The sequence below is a fragment of the Malus sylvestris genome, chromosome 3 (genome assembly GCF_916048215.2).
Source record: "Malus sylvestris chromosome 3, drMalSylv7.2, whole genome shotgun sequence".
In the NCBI taxonomy this organism is placed as follows: domain Eukaryota; kingdom Viridiplantae; phylum Streptophyta; class Magnoliopsida; order Rosales; family Rosaceae; genus Malus; species Malus sylvestris.
This window is the reverse complement of record NC_062262.1, coordinates 27,481,040-27,500,949: the sequence shown is the minus strand read 5'-3', so window position 1 is coordinate 27,500,949 and position 19,910 is coordinate 27,481,040. Positions and strand designations below refer to the sequence as shown.

General features: G+C 35.6%; 1 protein-coding gene across 2 annotated transcripts; it reads right to left on the bottom strand.

The window, feature by feature from the left end:
• Nucleotides 1-15,029: 15,029 nt before the first annotated feature.
• LOC126614224 (septum-promoting GTP-binding protein 1-like) lies at nucleotides 15,030-17,625 on the bottom strand. 2 transcript variants are annotated; one of them, XM_050281813.1, is made up of 6 exons: nucleotides 17,054-17,624; nucleotides 16,814-16,934; nucleotides 16,629-16,725; nucleotides 16,482-16,521; nucleotides 16,260-16,343; nucleotides 15,030-15,384 (listed from the first exon to the last, which is right to left on the bottom strand). In XM_050281813.1, the coding sequence occupies exons 1-6, from the start codon at nucleotides 17,363-17,365 to the stop codon at nucleotides 15,220-15,222; spliced, it is 819 nt and encodes a 272-aa protein (XP_050137770.1). In that variant the 5' UTR covers nucleotides 17,366-17,624; the 3' UTR covers nucleotides 15,030-15,219. The 2 variants fall into 2 exon arrangements, with proteins under 2 accessions (XP_050137770.1, XP_050137771.1); XM_050281814.1 differs by having other exon boundaries at nucleotides 15,116-15,404; nucleotides 17,054-17,625.
• Nucleotides 17,626-19,910: the final 2,285 nt, after the last annotated feature.

Below are 19,910 nucleotides of genomic sequence, written 5' to 3'. Positions count from 1 at the left end.
ACTAAAGATGAATTTGAACCATATTATTATGGTTAGCCCATTGTGAAGCTTAGCTCACTCTCATACCTCCTTAATGTAGATAATATTCTTTTGTTAAAAAAAAAAAAGTCGAAAAGTATAAAATTAATCTTATATTTTGCATTTGTATCTCTCTCTTTTTAATTTTCGTCTATCTTTTTTTGTTGTTCTAAATTTGACCTTTTTTGTTGTTCTATTATATGGTCAAATTTAGTCATTTATGGTCTATGTTGTTTACTTCAAGTTTCACTTTAGTCGTTTGAGTTTCTATTGTGCAAATTTTGACTATGAATAATGCTAGGGAGACCAAATTACTCTTTGACTATTGTGTACTTACGTACAATCATTTTGTTCATTTGATGATATGCCATATGGGGATTCAATATCCGATAATGGACATCACACTTGTAAATTTTAGATCAAAATTGTGCAATTGATTGTCGTCAAGGATACAAAGCATCTGACTTATAAAAAGCTGAATCTCCATGATGAGTTTTTTGGTCCATGTAGAGTAAGTTTGCCTTGCACGTTAACCTATAAATAGGTCCTAGCTAGGGAGGCAGATTGTCTGCCCTCCTGTTATGGTGCCCTTCCCATCCCCTCCTATTTGTGCGGTTACGGTTAAACCACGCCAACATTTTATATTTCTATTGTTTTTTGTCTTATTATTACTATAAAAATATTAATATAAAATGTTGACGTGGCTTAACCATGACTGCACAAATAGAAGGAGATGGGAAGGGCACCGTAACAGGAGGGCAGACAATCTGCCTCCCCTAGCTAGACTCCCCTTCTGCAATATAAGGAAGTACAAGATGGCCAACAGACTAAAAACATAAATTGGGGCGATTTTAAAAAGGGATACAAGCCCTAATCCTTAACATTCTTTGATTAAAACCTTAATAGTATTCAAAGTTTGATCAAAATCCCTTGACTTTGTACACCTCATTATATTACTATTAATATTTTTATTTTTATAGTTTTGACATTAATTGTTTGATATTTTATGAGATTTATAATCCTATAAATTTAAAATCCCTCATTATAATACTATTTGAAACGGTTACAATAAAAAAATTCAAACATTTTGATTTAATAAATGGATAAAAACTATGTAAAAATAAGAAATAATAAATGGCAAAATAATGTATCCATAGTGTTAAAAAAATTGGTACATTTTACAAAAAAAAAGGTACATTTCACATATAACAAAGTGGTACATTAATAAAGAAGAATGAGTACATTATAAATAAATTAGGGTACAGATAAAAGATTAAAAATTATGAGTACAAATGAATTTTAAAAAAATATAGGTGCTAAAAGAAATTAATACATGGGTACAAAATAAAACTAACAAGAAATTACTACAAATTTAAAAAAAATGTTGCAAATTAAAAGTGGGTACAAACTAAAAATATAAATATATGATACAAAGTTTAGGCATAAAACATAAATATACCATATGTAATTGTTCTATCATTGATTAAATATACAATGTCACGTGAGGCATACACATGGGTACAAACACAAATAAAACTTTAAAAAAATTGGGCACAAAAAGAAACTAATATATGGGTACAAATTAAAAATGAAAAGAAAATTGGTACAAATTAAAAAATATTTGCAATTAAAAATAGGTACAAACTAAAAATAAAAATATATGATAAAAAATTTAGTCATAAATATAAATATATTAATTGTAACATTTTTAACACTAAATGAATATATTTAAAAATAAAAATATTTTATTATTCAAATAATTAATGATGTTATTTATACCCAAGGACCTTGATCAAAAATTGAAAATGAATAGGATTTTAATTAATGGAGTAACAAAAAGAAAGATGTGAACCTAATTTCCCTTTTAGAAAGTTAAAATGTACAAAGTGAGAAAATTAAAACTCCATAGCTTGTTTTGAATATTACTCTAAATTTGGATGGTGTAAATTAAAGTGTATGGGGCTGTTAGATAGCCAATTCGTTTTTGGGATCATTTTTTCTCACTACCATAATTATGGTGATTGTTCACCATACACTTAATTAATTGACATGTATCCTTTCACCTAACTCTAGTTAACTTTCATATTAAATGTTACTTCTTCAATTTAAAAAAAAATAAAAAAATTAACCAAGGTTAAGTGAAAGGATACTTGTCAATTAATTAAGTATATGGTGAGCTTACACCATATGACACACCCCGACCCGGAATGTCCACTAGGACTCCAAATCGAGATGTGCTAGCCGACACCTAAAAGGTGACGAAACCATAAAGTGTGATGATGATGAAAAAAAATGTGAATACATTAGAACCTAAGAGTGCCTAAATACCAGAGTGCGCTAGTGAGCGGGTATGAACCCATTCACACGCGATACCAGAGTGTGCTGGTGCGCTGGTGCTCAGAATAGTAGCATCCATATGTATGTCATGCTCAATATTTCAACATAATGAAATAAGTAAACCAGGTGAAATCAATCCATGAAACGTAATATGTCAGCCAGATCCACTTATTGTGGCTTGTACGACTGAACCTATAGCTCATCCAATATCTAAGTAATGTGTCAGCCAGATCCACCTCTTGTGGCCTATATGGCTGAATCCATAGCTCATCACATATCCCTACACACGAGTCGGAACCACCTCTAGTGGTCTATACAACAGGCTGGGTGTAAATAAATACGCTCAAGTGCTACGATCACGTGAAGGCTGTGCAAAGTATCGAAAGTCACCTACGAGTCGGAACCACCCAATATGGTCTATACGACAGGTTGGCACCTACCTTGAATCCAAGGTGAGCGTGTGGTGTGGGAGGTGAATGATCACGTGAAGGCTAGGCCCTGTCCTCAGGCGAGAGCACTAACACCGGGGTGTAGGGTTATGAGCTCTAACTGCATCTAATATGACATATACAACTCATAGGCAACCTGTACGACAATGTTGGAGTTGCCTTTTATTACAACCTGTATGACAGTGTCGGAGTTGATTAAAACGTAAATATAGTCATGCCATAACTCAATCATTCCAAATAAAATGTAATCATAACCATGCATCTCACATTTCTCAACATATACTCACTGGAACTTACGTGTGCATCCTGCGTTCACCTTCGTACTTCAAAGCATTCACAGTAATTATGCGCAATAATATACTTATGGATATGCCCTGATATAATCCAAATCTTAACCATATCGTAGTGCTTCCAAAAAAAAAATTTATATATATATATATACCTATAATGTGGCTTAAAAGGCACAATCTATAACGCCATACTCCCGAACTATTTATTTTCAGGAATAATTATCGGTGACAAGGTCAACTAAACACTAGTTTAACTAACTATCAATACTACAATTCTTTACTTCAATTTCTCGATCCCTCACACAATGATTTATGACCAACATCCAATCACTAATTAATAAGGTTAAACTCACATTTTCTACCAATGCCCTTCACATTGCTCAATTCCCCAAACAAGGCTATTGTCTTAATTATTTAGTCTCATTTATTGTATGGCTGCATCTAACATCTCTTTAGACTACCTACGTACCCTAAACAGGGATCAAGCCATTCGTAGTTCACATTTCCAAAGTTCAACCCAAAACCAAATATATAATCATTTAATCTAACATATACTATACTCATACTAATATCCAAACCACCGCAGTTAGGTTTCAAAAGCATAATTAGAATAATGAAATTCACATAAAAACACCATGTCGGCTCCTTGGCCATGCGCCGTCGCACCAGCTGCCGCGAGTGGCGATTGGCCGCCACGGCTCGCCGGAAAACTCAACTATATTTAAAAATTCTCACCAATTATAGAAATAAAGATCTCAATGAGTAGAGTAACTTTCATACCTGCAATCGAGGCCAATTTGGCCTGGAAGAGCCCCAATTTTGCTAAAACCCGTCAAAAACCCTAGTTTTGGGTGCCGTTCATTCAGCTCCATAGCAACTCCGACGCCCCCAAACTTGTTTGGGCTTTGTTCTTGAGCTTTAGAGGAGTATTTTGATGGTGGTAATTTGTGGGTTTTGTTTCAGAATTTGAAGGATGGCCACCACGAACCTTTAGCCCCGCTGTTGGCCTTTTGATGAATTTACACCCAAATTCCTTCAAATTTTAGGTGGATATGGAAGAGGAAAGACTAAGGAGTAGTTTCTAGGTAGTGGTTTGCTTTGATTTGCCGGAAAATAACCGAATTTGACCATGGTTCTCTTCGGGTCGCGCGGGTCATGGGATGACCCACTTTCCCCTTCTTTTTCTCTTTTCCTTTCTTTTTCTCTTTTCCTCCTTTCCCTCATTTCTTCTCTTTCTAATTGGGCAGTTTCTTCCTCTCCCCTCTCCCAATTTGTCCATCTCCCTCATGTGCTCTCTTCCTCCCCTCTCCTTCACTGCCATCAGGCAGCCTCCTCTTTCTTCCTTTCTTTCCAAAAACTAATTGGTTCCCCCTCCCACAAGATGGGAGTTCAATTTAATTAAAACTAAACTTAAAATAACCAATTTCAAATGTTCGTAACTATACTGATATAAACTAGACTCGCAAACGGCTTTCGCCTATGTGTTCGTACCAACGAGTACTACTTAAATACGCTAAAAGAATAAGTCATACTTTTCTCTAGCGATGGTCAACGGAAGTCCAAGTCCTTGCCTCTAGGGCATTTTCATCAATTCCCTCGATTAAAATAAATAAAAACGTAAAGTTAGGGACGGGTTGTCACACCATAGTTTATAGTGGTGAGCAAAAATAGTCCCTTCGTTTTTAGGTTTTTTATTTTTAATTTTCATATTTTTGAAACAGATAGTAGTTAATGATGAAAAGTGAAAACTTAAAACAAAATATTTGCCAATATATTTTAAAGGGCATTTAGACCTGGGTTAGTCAACATGGCTATTATGTTAAGTCCGGTATTACTTTCTTTCTCTACTTTTGTTTGTTTTTTTTTTTTTTTTATAAATTAAAATTTTCTAATTTCATGCATCTTCTAATTCTTAAAAATGTACTTAAAATCTTCTAACAAAAAACTAATATACTAACATAAACTCATATGATAACTGTAGACATCGAAATTTCGGTAAATAAATGTTGACCGATAAATCAAAGTTTCAACGCTCATGTATTACATAAATTTTACGCGTAGCGTGTGTCTAAACAAAAAATCGAAATAAGTTGGAAAAGTCATCAAATAGGACACGTGTCAACACCTGGCAGAAACGACTTATTTCATCTGGAATATTATATTCAAAGTTAGGCCTTGGAAATTTCTATAAATAGAAGGCTAATTCATTCATTTAAAAAGAATAGATATTAGGCAAAAACCTTGAAGCTCTGAAACTCTGAAACTCCGAAGCTCTCAAGCATCCAGGTTCCCGAAGAATCAAGAAAGCGTTCTTCGTTCTTCCAAGATCAAGCCCCGACGGCCCTTGGATCAACAATCACCAACTCAAGATCAAGCCCCGACGGCTCTTGAAGAAAGTGTTCTTCGTTCTTCGTTCATCGTTCTTCCAAGATCAAGCCCCGACGACCCTTGGATCAACAACATCAACAAATCCACACATCCAACCGTTCTTCAAGATCAAGCCCAAAAGCCCTTGAAGATCCGTTCATCACCGTTATTCAAGATCAAGTCTCAACGGCCCTTGAAGAAACGCTCATCCTCAAGATCAAGCCCCAAAAGCCCCTTGAAGATCCGCTCAAATCCACCTTCAAGATCAAGCCCACGGCCCTTGAAGAACGTTCATCCTTAGATCAAGCCCAACGGCCCTTTGGATCAATCGCACATCCACAAATCAACACCTTACGGAGATCGAATCAGATGATCAAATTTGAGAGAGATTGTAACCCAAAATTTTCAAATACAAATATTTGTTTGTGCACGTTGTTCTTGTCTCTTTCGTTTCAGGAATTTTCCATGTTCACAATAACATACACCAAACTCAGGTAACAAATACATGAATGTATATGACACCAATAAGCAAGATATGAAATATAACTACAAGCTCTCTCTATCTTTCTTTCACATTTCTCTCCAACACTTATCTTTCCAATATTATAGTTTGGTTCTTTCAAGAATTCTTGCATCAAGTCGAAGCAGCCTCACAAAATCCAAATCTGGAAATAACAGTTCTGTAGTATGTAACCGAATAAATCTGCTGCATGTGCTTGCTTCCGGCAATACAATTGGTTTTCGTGTGCATACAGTTGAAGATGGAATGTGCATTTTGAGTCGAGTCTAGCTTAAAGAGTTCAAGCTTCCGGTGATATAATGTTAGTTTCATGTGCAGTTGAAATTGGAATCATGGAAGTCTAATTCAAAGACAACTAAGTCTGTAACAACTAACAAATCAATACATGTGCAGTTGCTCTTTTGATTCAGTTCATGTGAATGGTTTTCTTCTCATATCTTTGTTAGTATAATCGTAGATTAGATCTAGTACTCGTTCGAGTACTATATAAAAGGAGGAGACAAATAATTGCTTGAGTCGTCCAACATCCCTGTCTAAGTTCGAAGTTTGATTTCATATGTTGAAGCAAACATGGTTCTGTCAACAACTTAATCACCAAGTGGGGATTCAGAAGAACGGGTAGCAAACATTGTTCTAGAATATCCTCTTGTTAAAGAAAAAACTTTGCTTGAAGAAACTTTGTTCACGTTGATATTGTGGGTTGCACTTGTGAAGAACGGGTAGCCTTCATAGCCTTTACATAAACCTACCTTGGCCTGCTAAAAATATATAAATTATGATCCATTAAGCAAAATTAAGTCAACAAATGAGGATTCAGAATTAAGTCAACATATTGGCATTGTGATGTTTTTTCCTTGGTGAAGTAGAGGTTTTTTTTAGGGAATTTTAACGAAAAGCTCATGGTACTGTTCACTTTAACGAAAAATCACATTTTTACATTAAAAAAGTCAATCCTGGTACTATTCACTTTACCCTATATTTTGTCCTTATCGTTAAAACTCATAGTTTTCAAGTCATTTTCATTAGTTTTCTTTTTATTACGAGTAAGTTCACTTTACTAAGACAATTACTAATCAAACAATGGGTGAAGGCAAATTACTGCCTTAGTGAATAGTTGTTGGTCAAGTGCATCTTTACTTTGTAAATGAATTGCCTACACAATTGGTATAAAAAAAATTATTATTTATTAATAATAGTAAACCCATTATTATTTTATAATTAATTTTGAATAAAAATTTTAACTAATTTCGTTACGTCACGTGTCGTTATCAGAAATTACAATTTTTGTAGATAGATTTTCGATTAGACTTTTAACCAATCAGTAAGATCACGTGTCATGATTCTGAAAGATTTTTGTGGATAATTTTCAATAAAAGTTTTAAGGGCTAATCTCAGTTTACTACTCTAAAGTTTCTTAGTTTTTAACATTTGGTACATCAAGTTTTTTTTTTATCCCTGAGTGGTACCTAAGTCATAATTTTGGAACACTTTCATACATATGTTAAGGTTGGTGTTAAATCAGGACTGACTGCTAATGTGGTGCCCATGTGAACAATGATTGGGCACCACATGTCAATATGGGGCATATGTGGAAATTAAAAAAATTCAAAAATTATAAAAAATGGGCCGCTGATGTCGTCCTAATCTGATCATTCGATCCTCGATGTCGTATCACCTTTGTTCGAGTTCTTGTTTCGCGGCTCGGGGTAATCCCTCCAGTCTGGGTTCATGCTATACATACTTTGACGGAAGTCTGAGCTTTGTGGCGCGAAGAACTGGTCGTCGATGAAGCCGATGAGCTCTCGGGTCTTTGGAGGGTTTGGGAAATTAGGGTTTTAGGGGAGTGATTTGGGTGGGGAAAAGACACTACAGAGGAGAAAAGGGAAGAACGGTTAGGTGGTCAAGAGTGACATGTGACACCCAGTCATTGTCCACGTGGGTAGGGTTGGGCAAACGGGTCTTGGACTAGCGGGTAGTGGCGAGTACTAGCAATTCGAGGCGGGTTCAAGGCGGGTCCATATTTTTCTAAACTCAAAACGGTGCGGGGCAAGGCGGTTCCTAGTAAATAGCAGGAGGGCAGGGTCCTAATTTATGAAGACATGGGCCCCCGGCTTGGACCGTATCCACTAACCAATACTGGAGATTAAATCTATATCGTTCAAAGTTCAAACATCTCACACTCACAAGGGTCTTAGAGTCTGTAGTTCACTCTCAAACTTTCTCGAAGACTCTCCCAGACTCGGATGAATCTCCTATCTTTAGTCATCCCTCTCGCATCTCAATCATCTATTCAATTTTCACTCTCATTCATCTTGATCTCTCTATCCCAGAGTCCAGATGACTTTCATCCCTCTCAAATCTCAATAGCTAAGCTTTCTTCCTTAACCTCTTTAAAGTCGACTCCAAGTCTCCGACCACCACCATCCGCTCTTCTCAACTTCAATCACCACCTCACGGTCCTGACCAATCCATCTCGAAGCTAAATCTTAAAACAAATGGTATTCAATTTTAGCCTTTAAGGATTTAAGGAATTTGGGTTTTTCTAGATTTAGGGATTTTGAATTATTTTTTTATTTTGGTTAATTAATATCATACTCTGGGTCTGGGACCTGGGTTTTTGCATTTGCAGGCTTAACAAACTGGGGAGTTTTAATTACCAATAACGATAATATGTACTCAATTAGGAACAAAGGGGTAGATAGATTACAACAATCTTTTATAAGTTTTCAAAGGGTTTGTAAGCACTCGATTAGGAACGACGGGTAGGTAGACTACCAATTATTGTATAATATGCACTCGATTGGGTTACTGAATCTCTTTCCAATTTGTGCAACTCTAGAGAAATCAATTTGTTGCATTTCAAAAGCCAAGATACTGTTGCAATCCAACCCTTTGAGTTTACCAATGTAGTTAAGCAGTTTATTGTTTTGCCTGCTTGAAAAGTCTAGTCTTGTTTTATGATTAGCTGACTTGTTTGATTCTCTTTGTATGTTAGGCGAGGTAGTTTTGTGATTTGTTTGTATGTGAAACTTGATTAGTTTATTATTATTGTCATGCCCCAATCCCGACATACGTCTAGGATCGACTCGAGACAGTAGACTGTAGGGGGATGCCAGGAAATACAAACTGAAATACTGAACTAAACATAACAATAATCACATTTGTTTAAGGAAAGTATAGGAGTAACCTAACACTCCAAGCTCTCTGAACTCAATCTGCTACCCCAAAGCTCCTCGTATCTACTAAAACCTGCACAATCGCCCCTACACCATGGGAATGGTGCACCGGGCAAACAACAACCTGGATAAGCCATGAAACTCGTGTGAGTGACAATAATTCTACGTATGTGATACTAATAAAAACCAACCATCGATTCGGTTTATAAATGTCAAATATAAAATCATATTTTATGAAATCACAATCAAGTCATTAAAAATCCCAAATGAGTCACCCATACATCCAACGGCTCGTTTGAAACAAGTCACAAAAGCTCACAACCATAAACTCATACAACACAATGAAAAGTAGGGCTAGAGCGACATAGTTCGGCCGAAACCTACATCTCTGAAGCTATCTCAATCCAAACTCAATCCGAAGAATCAACAAAGCAATTAATCGGGTTTTGAACCTCTCAATGGAACCATAATACGAAACGGGATTCCAGACCACTCAATGGAATCCAACCAAGATACGATTCTAGACCACTCAACGGAATCGCGAAGTAAAAGGGATTTCATACCTCTCAATAGAATCCAAGTGGATACAATTCCAGACCTCTCAACGGAATCGTGGAGTAAAATGGATATCGGATCACTCAACGAAATCCAAGCTGGATACGATTCCTGACCACTCAAATGAATCGCGGAGCACGATGGATTCCAGACCACTCAACGGAATCCAGACGGAACAGGGAACTGGACCACTCAACGGAACCCCAACGGAAACCCAGTTTCAGATCACTAAACGGAACCAAGCGGAAGGCCAACAACCATAACGTACAACGGCTCAAAGAAACAAGATAAGGCATAAGTTACTCAATTTACAAAAGCTTAACAAAGTGAAACAAGACACAAATACTAAATTTAGAACAAATCAACGAACTGGGAAATGAAACAATATCAAAGCAACAAATCCCCATCATAATAGGTTAACAGTCCACTACTAGCCCTCACATTTCATCACAACATGCCAATCATACAAATCAAACCATATTTCAAATATATACGTCAAATTTCATTTCATAAACATAAATCAATGACCAAGTTTTAAAAATAACAATTCAATAGAAAACATTTTTATAAAACCAAGTCATATCCACAAAGGATAATAATTACGAAAACATGGTAGTTACCAATATCACATATATTAAAGTCACTCACCTGGAGCCCGCACTACGACTCCCTAGCCCGAATATAGAGGCGTCACGAACGATCGTCGCCTAGAACAAATATCAAATCACGTCTCAAAACCCAAGTGATAAACCACGTAACTTACATAAAACACATCCCCAAGGACGTTCTAGAATGATTTGGGACTGGTTGACCAAAAGTTAATTGTCGGTCAAAGGTCAATGGTAGGGTCCACAAACCTACGTAACTCGATCCAAAAAATCCGCACATCAGATTTCGAACAACATACTAAAATTTAATTGTGATCCAACGGTCGAATCTCCGCCAATTGCTAGAATTAGGTTGCTATCAACGTTAGGTTTTACAAACTTAGAAATTCAATTTGGGAAGATCTGTGCATTGGATTCCCAATCCGTCAGTTCCTATGGTCCAGAAATATTATGTACTATAACTTATCAAAGTTTGATGACGATCCAACAGTCGGATCGTCAAATCATATAATGATCAAGTGGTGGTAATATTCAATACTAGAATCAAACTATCGAACCACAGTAAACGAATATCAAATCTGAGATCAGGACATCGAATTTAGCTTAGAAATGCAGCATCAACCCATTGACCACGCGCCGCCGCAGGTGGCAGTTTCCAGCAAACGGAAATCCAATTTTTCGACTAACTCTAAAAATTACCAAATTTTACCAAAATGAAGATCTCAAGGAGTGGAGCAAGTTTTATACCTGTGGCCAAGTCCAATTTGGCCGGGAAAGGCCCCAAATTGGCTCGCACCCATCAGAAACCCTAGAATAGGTGAGCTTCGATTCTCCTTCCTCAGTGTTCTGACGCCCCTACAACTGGTTGGGTCTTGTTACTAGGTCCAAGGGGAGTTGATTAAGGGTGGTGGTGGTGGGTGGTGAGACTTGCTGGAACGACGAGATCGTCATCGAGTACCTTCGGTGCTCCAATGAAGTTCATTGCGAATTTGGACCTAAAACCCTTCAATCTTGGGCGGGAATGGTAGATGGGAAGTCACTAAGTGTTTTGCAGGTGTTGGATGGTGGTGATTCAATGGAAAAAATGGCAGAATCGCCGGAATTAGAACTGGGTAGTTTTGTCGTGGGTGTACGGTGGACAAGAAGAGGGAGGTCCTTTCCTTTCCTTGTTTTTTTATCTCTCTATGTCTCTTCCTAATTGGTTGCTTAGTTACTTTAATTTGATAGGTCACTTGTCCTTGTAGCTGATTGGTCCCCTTATTTTTCCTTAAATTTGATTGGGCTTCTTCCTTGCGGGAGTTTAATAATCTGAACTCGCAAACGGTTTTCGCCTATGCACTCGTGGTTTCGAGATCTATTTGAAAACATTAATTATGACCTCGAAAGGTCAACGAATTTTAAAGATTAATTATGAAAATTTCAAACCTGATAACTATTCGATTTAATTCCTAAAATTTACGGAATTAAAAATTAACTAAAAAAAATGTAACCAAAATACGAAATTTAATAATGAAAATACGTAGTCAATAGTGAAATTCCAGGGGCGGGATTTCACAATTATGCTTGAGACTGAACGAGAAAATTGAGTTATTACTGCTGTGCTCAGCAAGGTTTTACAAGGAAGGAATATTATTCCCTGATTCCTGAATAAATGATACCAAAGTAATAATTTGTTTTTGAAAAAAAGAAAAATGATTGGACCCGTGGACTTGACCCTAAACCGGCCCGTTTCAAATGGGTCAAGTTAAGTCCGGTTCCAAGAATTAGAATTGCTATACCCACCCCGTTTCATTTTAAAATGGGTTGTGTCCGATTCCTTCAAATTTGGGCCCGGCCCGACCCGTGGCCACCCCTACACGTGGGTGCCACGTCAGCAGTTAATGGTTGATTTAATAGCAACTTTAATGGATGTATGAAAGTGTCCCAAAATTATGAATTTAGGTACCACTCTGGGATGAAAAAAAACTTGATGTACCAAATGTTAAAAACCAAGAAATTTCAGGGTAATAAACTGAGATTAACCCAATTTTAACCATTCTCATGGGGCGCCTGTCACTATATGTACATAATCCTTGTGGATATATTTTCAATCAATCACGGCATGCCGCGTGTCATTATCTACAACCTCAACCTTTGTTTTTTCTCCATATAAATGCTAGATCCAACCTAAACTCACCCACCAAAATCAAAATCACTCTAAATCTTTTTTCATAGTGTATAAATCTTGAGTTCTTACAATGTCTTCTTCATGGGGATCGTTAGAAATAGAAGAGCAAGAGAATGAATTGTTCAATCTCCAGAGTGAGAATGAATTGTTCGATCCGCAAAGTGAGAAAATGAGTTGTTCAAAATGGAAAAGCAAGAAGATCAAGAATGTAGAAGGAGATATGATGAAGTAAAAAGGGAGAGAAGAGAGAGGAGGAAGAAGAAGAGTCCCACATAGTTAAACATGCAAACGGGCATTCAAAATTATCATTAATTTTTTTATAAGTAATTAAGAGTTTTTAAAATTTGGATTAGTGACATGTCATAGCCAACTCATCAGCCACCTCATTTGGTTTAGGAAATTTGGTCTCCCTAGCATATATATATATATATATATATATATATATATATATATATATATATACACAATAATATTTTAGTCTAAGGGTTGGAGGTATTTTGACTAAGCCACAATGTGCCAAGAATAACAATTAGGAATTAAAATTGTCATCTAAGTCAAAATTCAAACTCCAACATGCTAGTGAAGAGGAATATTATTATACCATAATGCTAGTTACATAAGCCATTTAATTAAAAATAAATCTCTCTACAATTTTCACCATTGAAAAGAAAATAAATATTCTACAACTTTTTAAGAGTAATTTTCACTTTACTACTCTCAAGTTTGCAAAAATCGCACTTTACTACACTTGCTTTTCATCCCATTTCATACTTAAAGTTTGATTTTAGTGCCACTTTTATACTTGGTCTTTCGTCTTAGTAGGAGCGTTGAAAGATCTTTGATCTCAAAGCACTTTTCCCTAAAAAATTCTATCTATTCTTGCCTGCTTCTTCCATTCGATCTTTATCCTCTGGCAAATCATGATGTGCGCATGCTGGAGAGGGAACCTGAAGTCTGGCAGAAAATCCGAATCATAGTTAGCAGTTTGAATAGAACTAGTGTCGTAGCCAAAGTGTAGTAAAGTGTATTTTTGCAAAACTTGAGTGTAGGAAAATGGAAATTATATGTTTTTGTCAAACGATATTCTACGCTAACATACTTTAAGAGGAGGAAAAGGGTTAAACCTGAGATACAGTGAGTTAAATAAGATGATGTTACCACCAAAGCAATCTACCACTTGCATTCTCGAACTTTTTATCACATTTTGTTTTCCATAAAAAGAATGTTATCACATTTATTTTGAATTTTTTGACATTTATTCTAAATTTTCATCACATTTATTCTGTTCAAATAACTTTCTCTCCGTGCGTGAAAGATCTTCTCTCTGAGAGTGACAGATTTTTCTCTCCGTGAGTGAGAACGGCAACAAAGCCCAGATTTTTTTTTAGCCACCGGCACTAATTCCGATTTGGTCGGTGGCAGCCCCTTCTTCATCATCTATGCTTCCTCTTTCTTTTCTTTTTGTTGTTTTTCCCTAATTTCCTTCTTTTTTTTCCTAACCTTTCCACTCCGACTATCACTGATCTTCCTGCCCCCAGATTCATTCATCACCCATCCATCTTCATGTCCTTCATCTGGCGCACGCCGATTCCATCTTCGTTTCGATCTGCAATCACTTTTGACCGCGAACTGTTGTTGTCCTTAACTGGGAAGGTGCGTAAAGTTCCATTGTTCAAACCGTAGCCACACCACCTCCTTCTCTATGTCTGCCTATTTTGCACGGGTCATTTGTGGTAATCCCACCTACTTCTTTGGTTTGTAACTTTGTCTTACTTGGTGGCTGCGATCAGCAAGAATGTTATTTGACGGAAGACGAAGTCCATTATCTTTCCATATCTGAGGTACTGGTTCCTGAAAATATTTAGCGGTGGCGGTTTGTAATCGTTGTGGGGTGTTGTAGTGGCGCTTGCAGCGACGACGTTAAAAGGAAGTAGATAGGGCTTGCTTTTTGTGTTTTCTCTGTTTCTCTGTTTTGGGCCTAAAGGTTACTCTAGAGGTCCATTCTTTTGATCGTGTGGATATTGTATTTGGACCTCTATTTTGTAATTACGTTGTAGTTTGCTAATAAAGTAACCTTTGACAAAAAAAAATTAAATAAATAAATGAGAAAGAGTATATAACGGGCTAGATTCGTTTAATTGGGGTACAAGTGGAAAGGAAATTGTAAAAATTTTCAGGAAAAGATACGATATTCATTGATGAAATTGAAAACGAACAAAAAGCTTGAGAATATGATGCATAATGGGCTTCGATAAAATTCTTGCTGAAAATTTCAACTCGGTCTAAAGAAAAAAATCGTCCCGTACAAAAGACTACAAACGTCAACTATTCCCAAAATTACAATCAACTCAACCACACTAGGCTTGATTATCCGCAAACAGAGTATAATTTTAAACACATTTAACACTCATTTTTACGTGAAGACAAAATCCACGTGGTAAACAATGAGTGAGGAAGGTAGACCAAATATCATTATGTCTCTTCTTCTATCATTATCTGACTAATCACCAAATAACATGATAGACAGGGGTGAACCCTAAACGCAAAACAACATGTAATTTTTCTCCTCTCACACACCCACCATAGTGAATTAATCAAACCGAAAACAACAAACAAAATCAAACAAAGTTGTGTAAAAAGAGAAAAATGATTAGTTATCATTCCCCATCTTTTTTTTCCCCAAAAAAATATGTACACAGAATGAGTGAAGTAAAAGAATACATTTCAAAAATTTAATAATCGATGATTGGCTCGCCAATAGTCAAATTTCTCTCTATTTTCCAAGGCAAGTTAAAAAGCTTGGCCAAGATAAATTTGAAGACCTTGTTCACATTGATGTTGTGGGTTGCACTTGAGAAGAAGAGGGTCGCCTTTATAGCCTTTGCATAAGCCCTGGCCTGCAAAAAAAAATATATATCTACCCTTTTATCTTAATATCGAAAAATCCCTCCATGTATGGATATGTAAAATACAGGATTTCCAATCCTAGCAAGAAAAGGAGGAAAACGGATACTCAATTAAGTGAGTAAACAGAATTTGATCTTGACGCGGAAAGAAAAGCATGAGTGCGGCAGATGTCAAGTCTCGGAAGATACAGGAGAAGACCCCCCAAGTCTTCGTTACCATTTATTATCCAAAACATTCTTCTCCTTCACATGATACACTTTGAAAACTAAATTTTCAGCTACCGTAATCGTCAAGGCAATAACTAGGACTTGGGTTTCTTTATTTGGGATATGGCCAATTGTGATGTTTTCTTTTTCGGTGAAATGATGTTTTATATAATTGGTCAGAATTGGAAGAATCGAACCTAGACCTTTCAAACGTTGAAAAGAGATACACTCATACACAGTTAAGAAAAATCTAGTCAAAATGATAAGTAAAGTTAACTCTGTAAGTAGAACCAGAAATTTTAAAAGAAGTGGGCCCTGACACCAAGACATAATTGGGTGGGATCGCTCATTTCTACTTGATGGGTGAAAATCCTACATATTTACATAGGAAAACTAATGAAAAGGGCTTGAAAACTTTGAGTTTTAATGATAAGAACAAAATAAAGAGTAAAGTGAATAGTAACATGATTGACTTTTTAGTATAAAAATATGGTTTTTCGTTAAAGTGAACAGTTCTCACAGTTCAACCTAGTCCAAAGATGGCTTCACCTCTAATAGCATACTAGTAATTATTACGACTAACCCATTCACTATATCATTTTTGTCTTTCCCTCTAGGTAGTATTAGTTTTAATCAAAATTTGCAGGAAATTTGTATACCTGGGTTACAATTGTCCACTGCAGATCTGGGGGAAGTCTAACAAAATCATCAAATTTAGTCCCAATTAGTATGGGAATTGCTGTCTGCACGTTAACAAACACAAAGTAAGAACTTGATTAATTAATTACATAAATAAATATAATTATTGGCTAATTAACTATGGATGTCTCTAATTTTAATTACTCAATTATAATATGTAAAAGATAAACTGTATATAGTACCTGGTTCCATTTTCTTGCTTGACTGTACCATCCAATGACACTACAAGAACACAAAAAGCACCAGTTTCTATTAGTATTATTAACCATAGTGCTAATTGCTAAACAATTTGGGTTAAAATGTTACATATCAGAAGATTATGAGCTGACCTGTTTAGCGTGCGCCTACTAGTAAGATCAAACATGAACAAAATTGCTACTGCATCTTTACAGGCGATTGGAACATGAGCTATCGAACTCTGGTTGCCTACAAAGAACGTATAACAACAAATTGAATACATCATACCGTCAGACTGTCTGGTAACACAACATTTTTCGCGTGTTTATGTGCATACCTCCCACATCCCACATGCTAAACGAAATCCGAGCGCCCTGAACAATCAACGTTTTATCCATCAAATTTACTCCTGCCATCTGCAGGTATCTATGTTCTTGCTCATCCCCAACATATTTGCTCTTCAAGAACAAAAAGAAAAAGGAGAAAAAATTAATATAATCCATCATTAGTAGCATAACACTCTAGCCAACAACCAAATTAACAAGTCATTAAACCATAAATTACTTATATACTTTACCATAAAACTTGTCTTTCCAATCTGGCAATCACCCAGCAAACTGATCTTCAAGCTCACCAAATCCTCATCCGTCTCATACACGTTAAGACTACTACTTGTGGGGTTGTCCACTGCCAATACACCCTCCAAAACTTCCTGTGGCCGCGAGAAAGCTCCGAGGGGCAATCTCCGGTACCTGACCGCCGGCTTCCCTATGGAACAAACAAGAAACCTGTCCCAGATGAATCTGAAAAACTCCCGGATAACCGAAACCCGGTCGACTATGCACCACCTAAAATTAACGTGAACAATTTTTCGACAAAGCTGTGTCATCTTTTGTAGTAATCTTCACGAATAACTGTGACCATGGAATTTGGAATTTGTCATGATTTTTTGTGTTTGGTAAGTTGGTAGAAAGTATAAAACGTGCGTGATGATCCTTTTAACAAACAAATACAAATGGTAGGAAGGTCGGAAGGCGACTGAGTAGCAGCCTACGGAGGGCGCTGATGGACAGACAGTCCAAATTGCCGGCTTCTTGACCGGTTTTTGTTTGTGTTTTGGTAAATTTGGGTCTACGGTATAAAATATCGTGTGCGGCTGCGATGGGTGTTATAGTCATATCCGTGGGAAAAAGGACAAAGTGTTATGGGTGGGGAAGATAAATTAAATTAAACGTTTTTATAATAGGAATAAAATTTCTTGGACATGCACGCAGCACAAGTAAGCTTATTGTAATGTAGTCTGGATAAGAATATGAACTCTTTTAAGGTGAGATTTTCGACTATTTGTCGTATTACAGACTTACAGTTTAATGTTAATATTTATATCAATATTTTTGTGCAAAAAACATGAAATGATAAAAAAATTTACGAAAGTTTCACTTTTGAGAGAGTCTCATTGACACATCTCAAATAAAGAACGCTACCTTTTAATATTAAATAATGTTTTTTGTGCAACTAGTCTTGGGTTTGAAGTTTGTACTCTTGAAAAGGGACAATACTTTGCTTACGACATGACATTATTTTATTGTATAAACGTTATAATTAAAATTATTATTTTTTAAGGAAAACTAATTAAAATGGTATGAAAACTTTGAGTTTTAACGATAAAGACAAAATAACGGGTCAAGTGAATAGTATCATGATTGACTTTTTAGTGTAAAAATGAGATTTTTCGTTAAAGTGAACAATACCGGGAGCTTTTTGTTAAAGTTCCTTATTTTTTAGGGAATTTTAACGAAAAGCTCCTGGTACTGTTCATTTTAACGAAAAACCACATTTTTACACTCAAAAGTCAATTATGGTACTATTCACTTTACCCTTTATTTTGTTATTTTCGTTAAAACTCAAAGTTTTCAAGCCATTTTTATTAGTTTTCCCTATTTTTTATTGTTGATTAAAGCTTATTTCTAAGAAAACACATTCGATCCTTTTCTTTATCATCTTCTAAACAAAAACTCGTTCAATTTGGCAACTGATTAGTCCTTCATATATGTTCAAACAAATCAGATATTATGGTTATAAATAATATCTTCATGACAAACCATTAATTTGTGTGATTGATTTAAATGACGAATTTCAGCCCCCAACTCTTTGCTCATTCTTTTTTTTTCATCATTAATTTTAGGAGAAATACTAAGAAAATTTTCTTAAAAGTAGAACTTTTTATAGTTTTATGTCATATCATGTTTTTTGGCACAATTCTCGTACAAAAAATATAAAATATTGTGCTAAAAGATGTCGTATAGTCCATAAAAAAATTTCACTTTAAAAGTCTCATTAGCATTTCTTTTAGTTTTAAAATTTAGATAAAGTAATTAAAAATAAATGCTTTTTTTCATTTCAGTGGTAATTAAAAATAGATGCTTTTTTCATTTCAGTGGTGAAAGTAATTAAAAATAAGTGCTTTTTCATTTCAGTGGTCGGTATAATGGACAAGGATTGTCTGCCCTCCTATTTTTGGTGCCCTCCCATGCCTTCCTGTTTGTGTGGTCATGGTTAAGCCACGTCAACATTTTATATTACTATTCATTTTTGTCTTATTATCTCTATAAAAAAAATATAAAACGTTAACGTGGTTTAACCGTGACCACATAAAACAGGAGGGCATGAAAGGGCACAAAAAATAAGAGGGTAGACAATCCTTGTCCCGGTATAATGGTAGTGGTGGTACCCTTCCTTCTTCTTTACTATTTCTTCAATTTTCTTTTAAATGAAATATTCTTTACTCTTTCGGCGAATGTATAATTTATATTTTTATGGGATAGCCTACGCTATCTTTTAACGAAAAAAGTTATTGGTACTCTTTAGTTTGAACGATAATTTTGTAACGCAATTAGGTTCGCACATAGCATTCTATATCGATAGTGTAATAGTACGTTTACAACATAAACACTAATTTTGTTGTCATTATGTGTTATTTTTCATTTAAAAAAAAGATCATATGGTAACTTTGCCACGATACTTTACCTTTTCAACGGTCAAAAAGGCTTACAGAGGTATTTCAGCCTTCCTTTAACCACAACTCAGGATGTGCCGTGTGAAATACGAGCTTGAAATTTGTTCTCAACCACATAGCCACTCCGTGATGGTTGTCATTATGTGTTATTGAGGTTAATTATTAAATATAACCTTAATTACCACTATTATTGAATTGTAAACTTTGATGATTATAGTGTAATATTTTCATCTCTTGTAATTCACACGCTAAATAATGTTAATGTGTCATGTTGTAACATCGTCAAGCATATGTAGAAAGCCTAAAATTGAATAACATTGATGGAAAATTGCATGACATCTACTAATAAAAATGGTACATTTTAATTTCCGTTTTTCATATAAAATTCATAAAGTTATCATTGATTACAAGTAATACT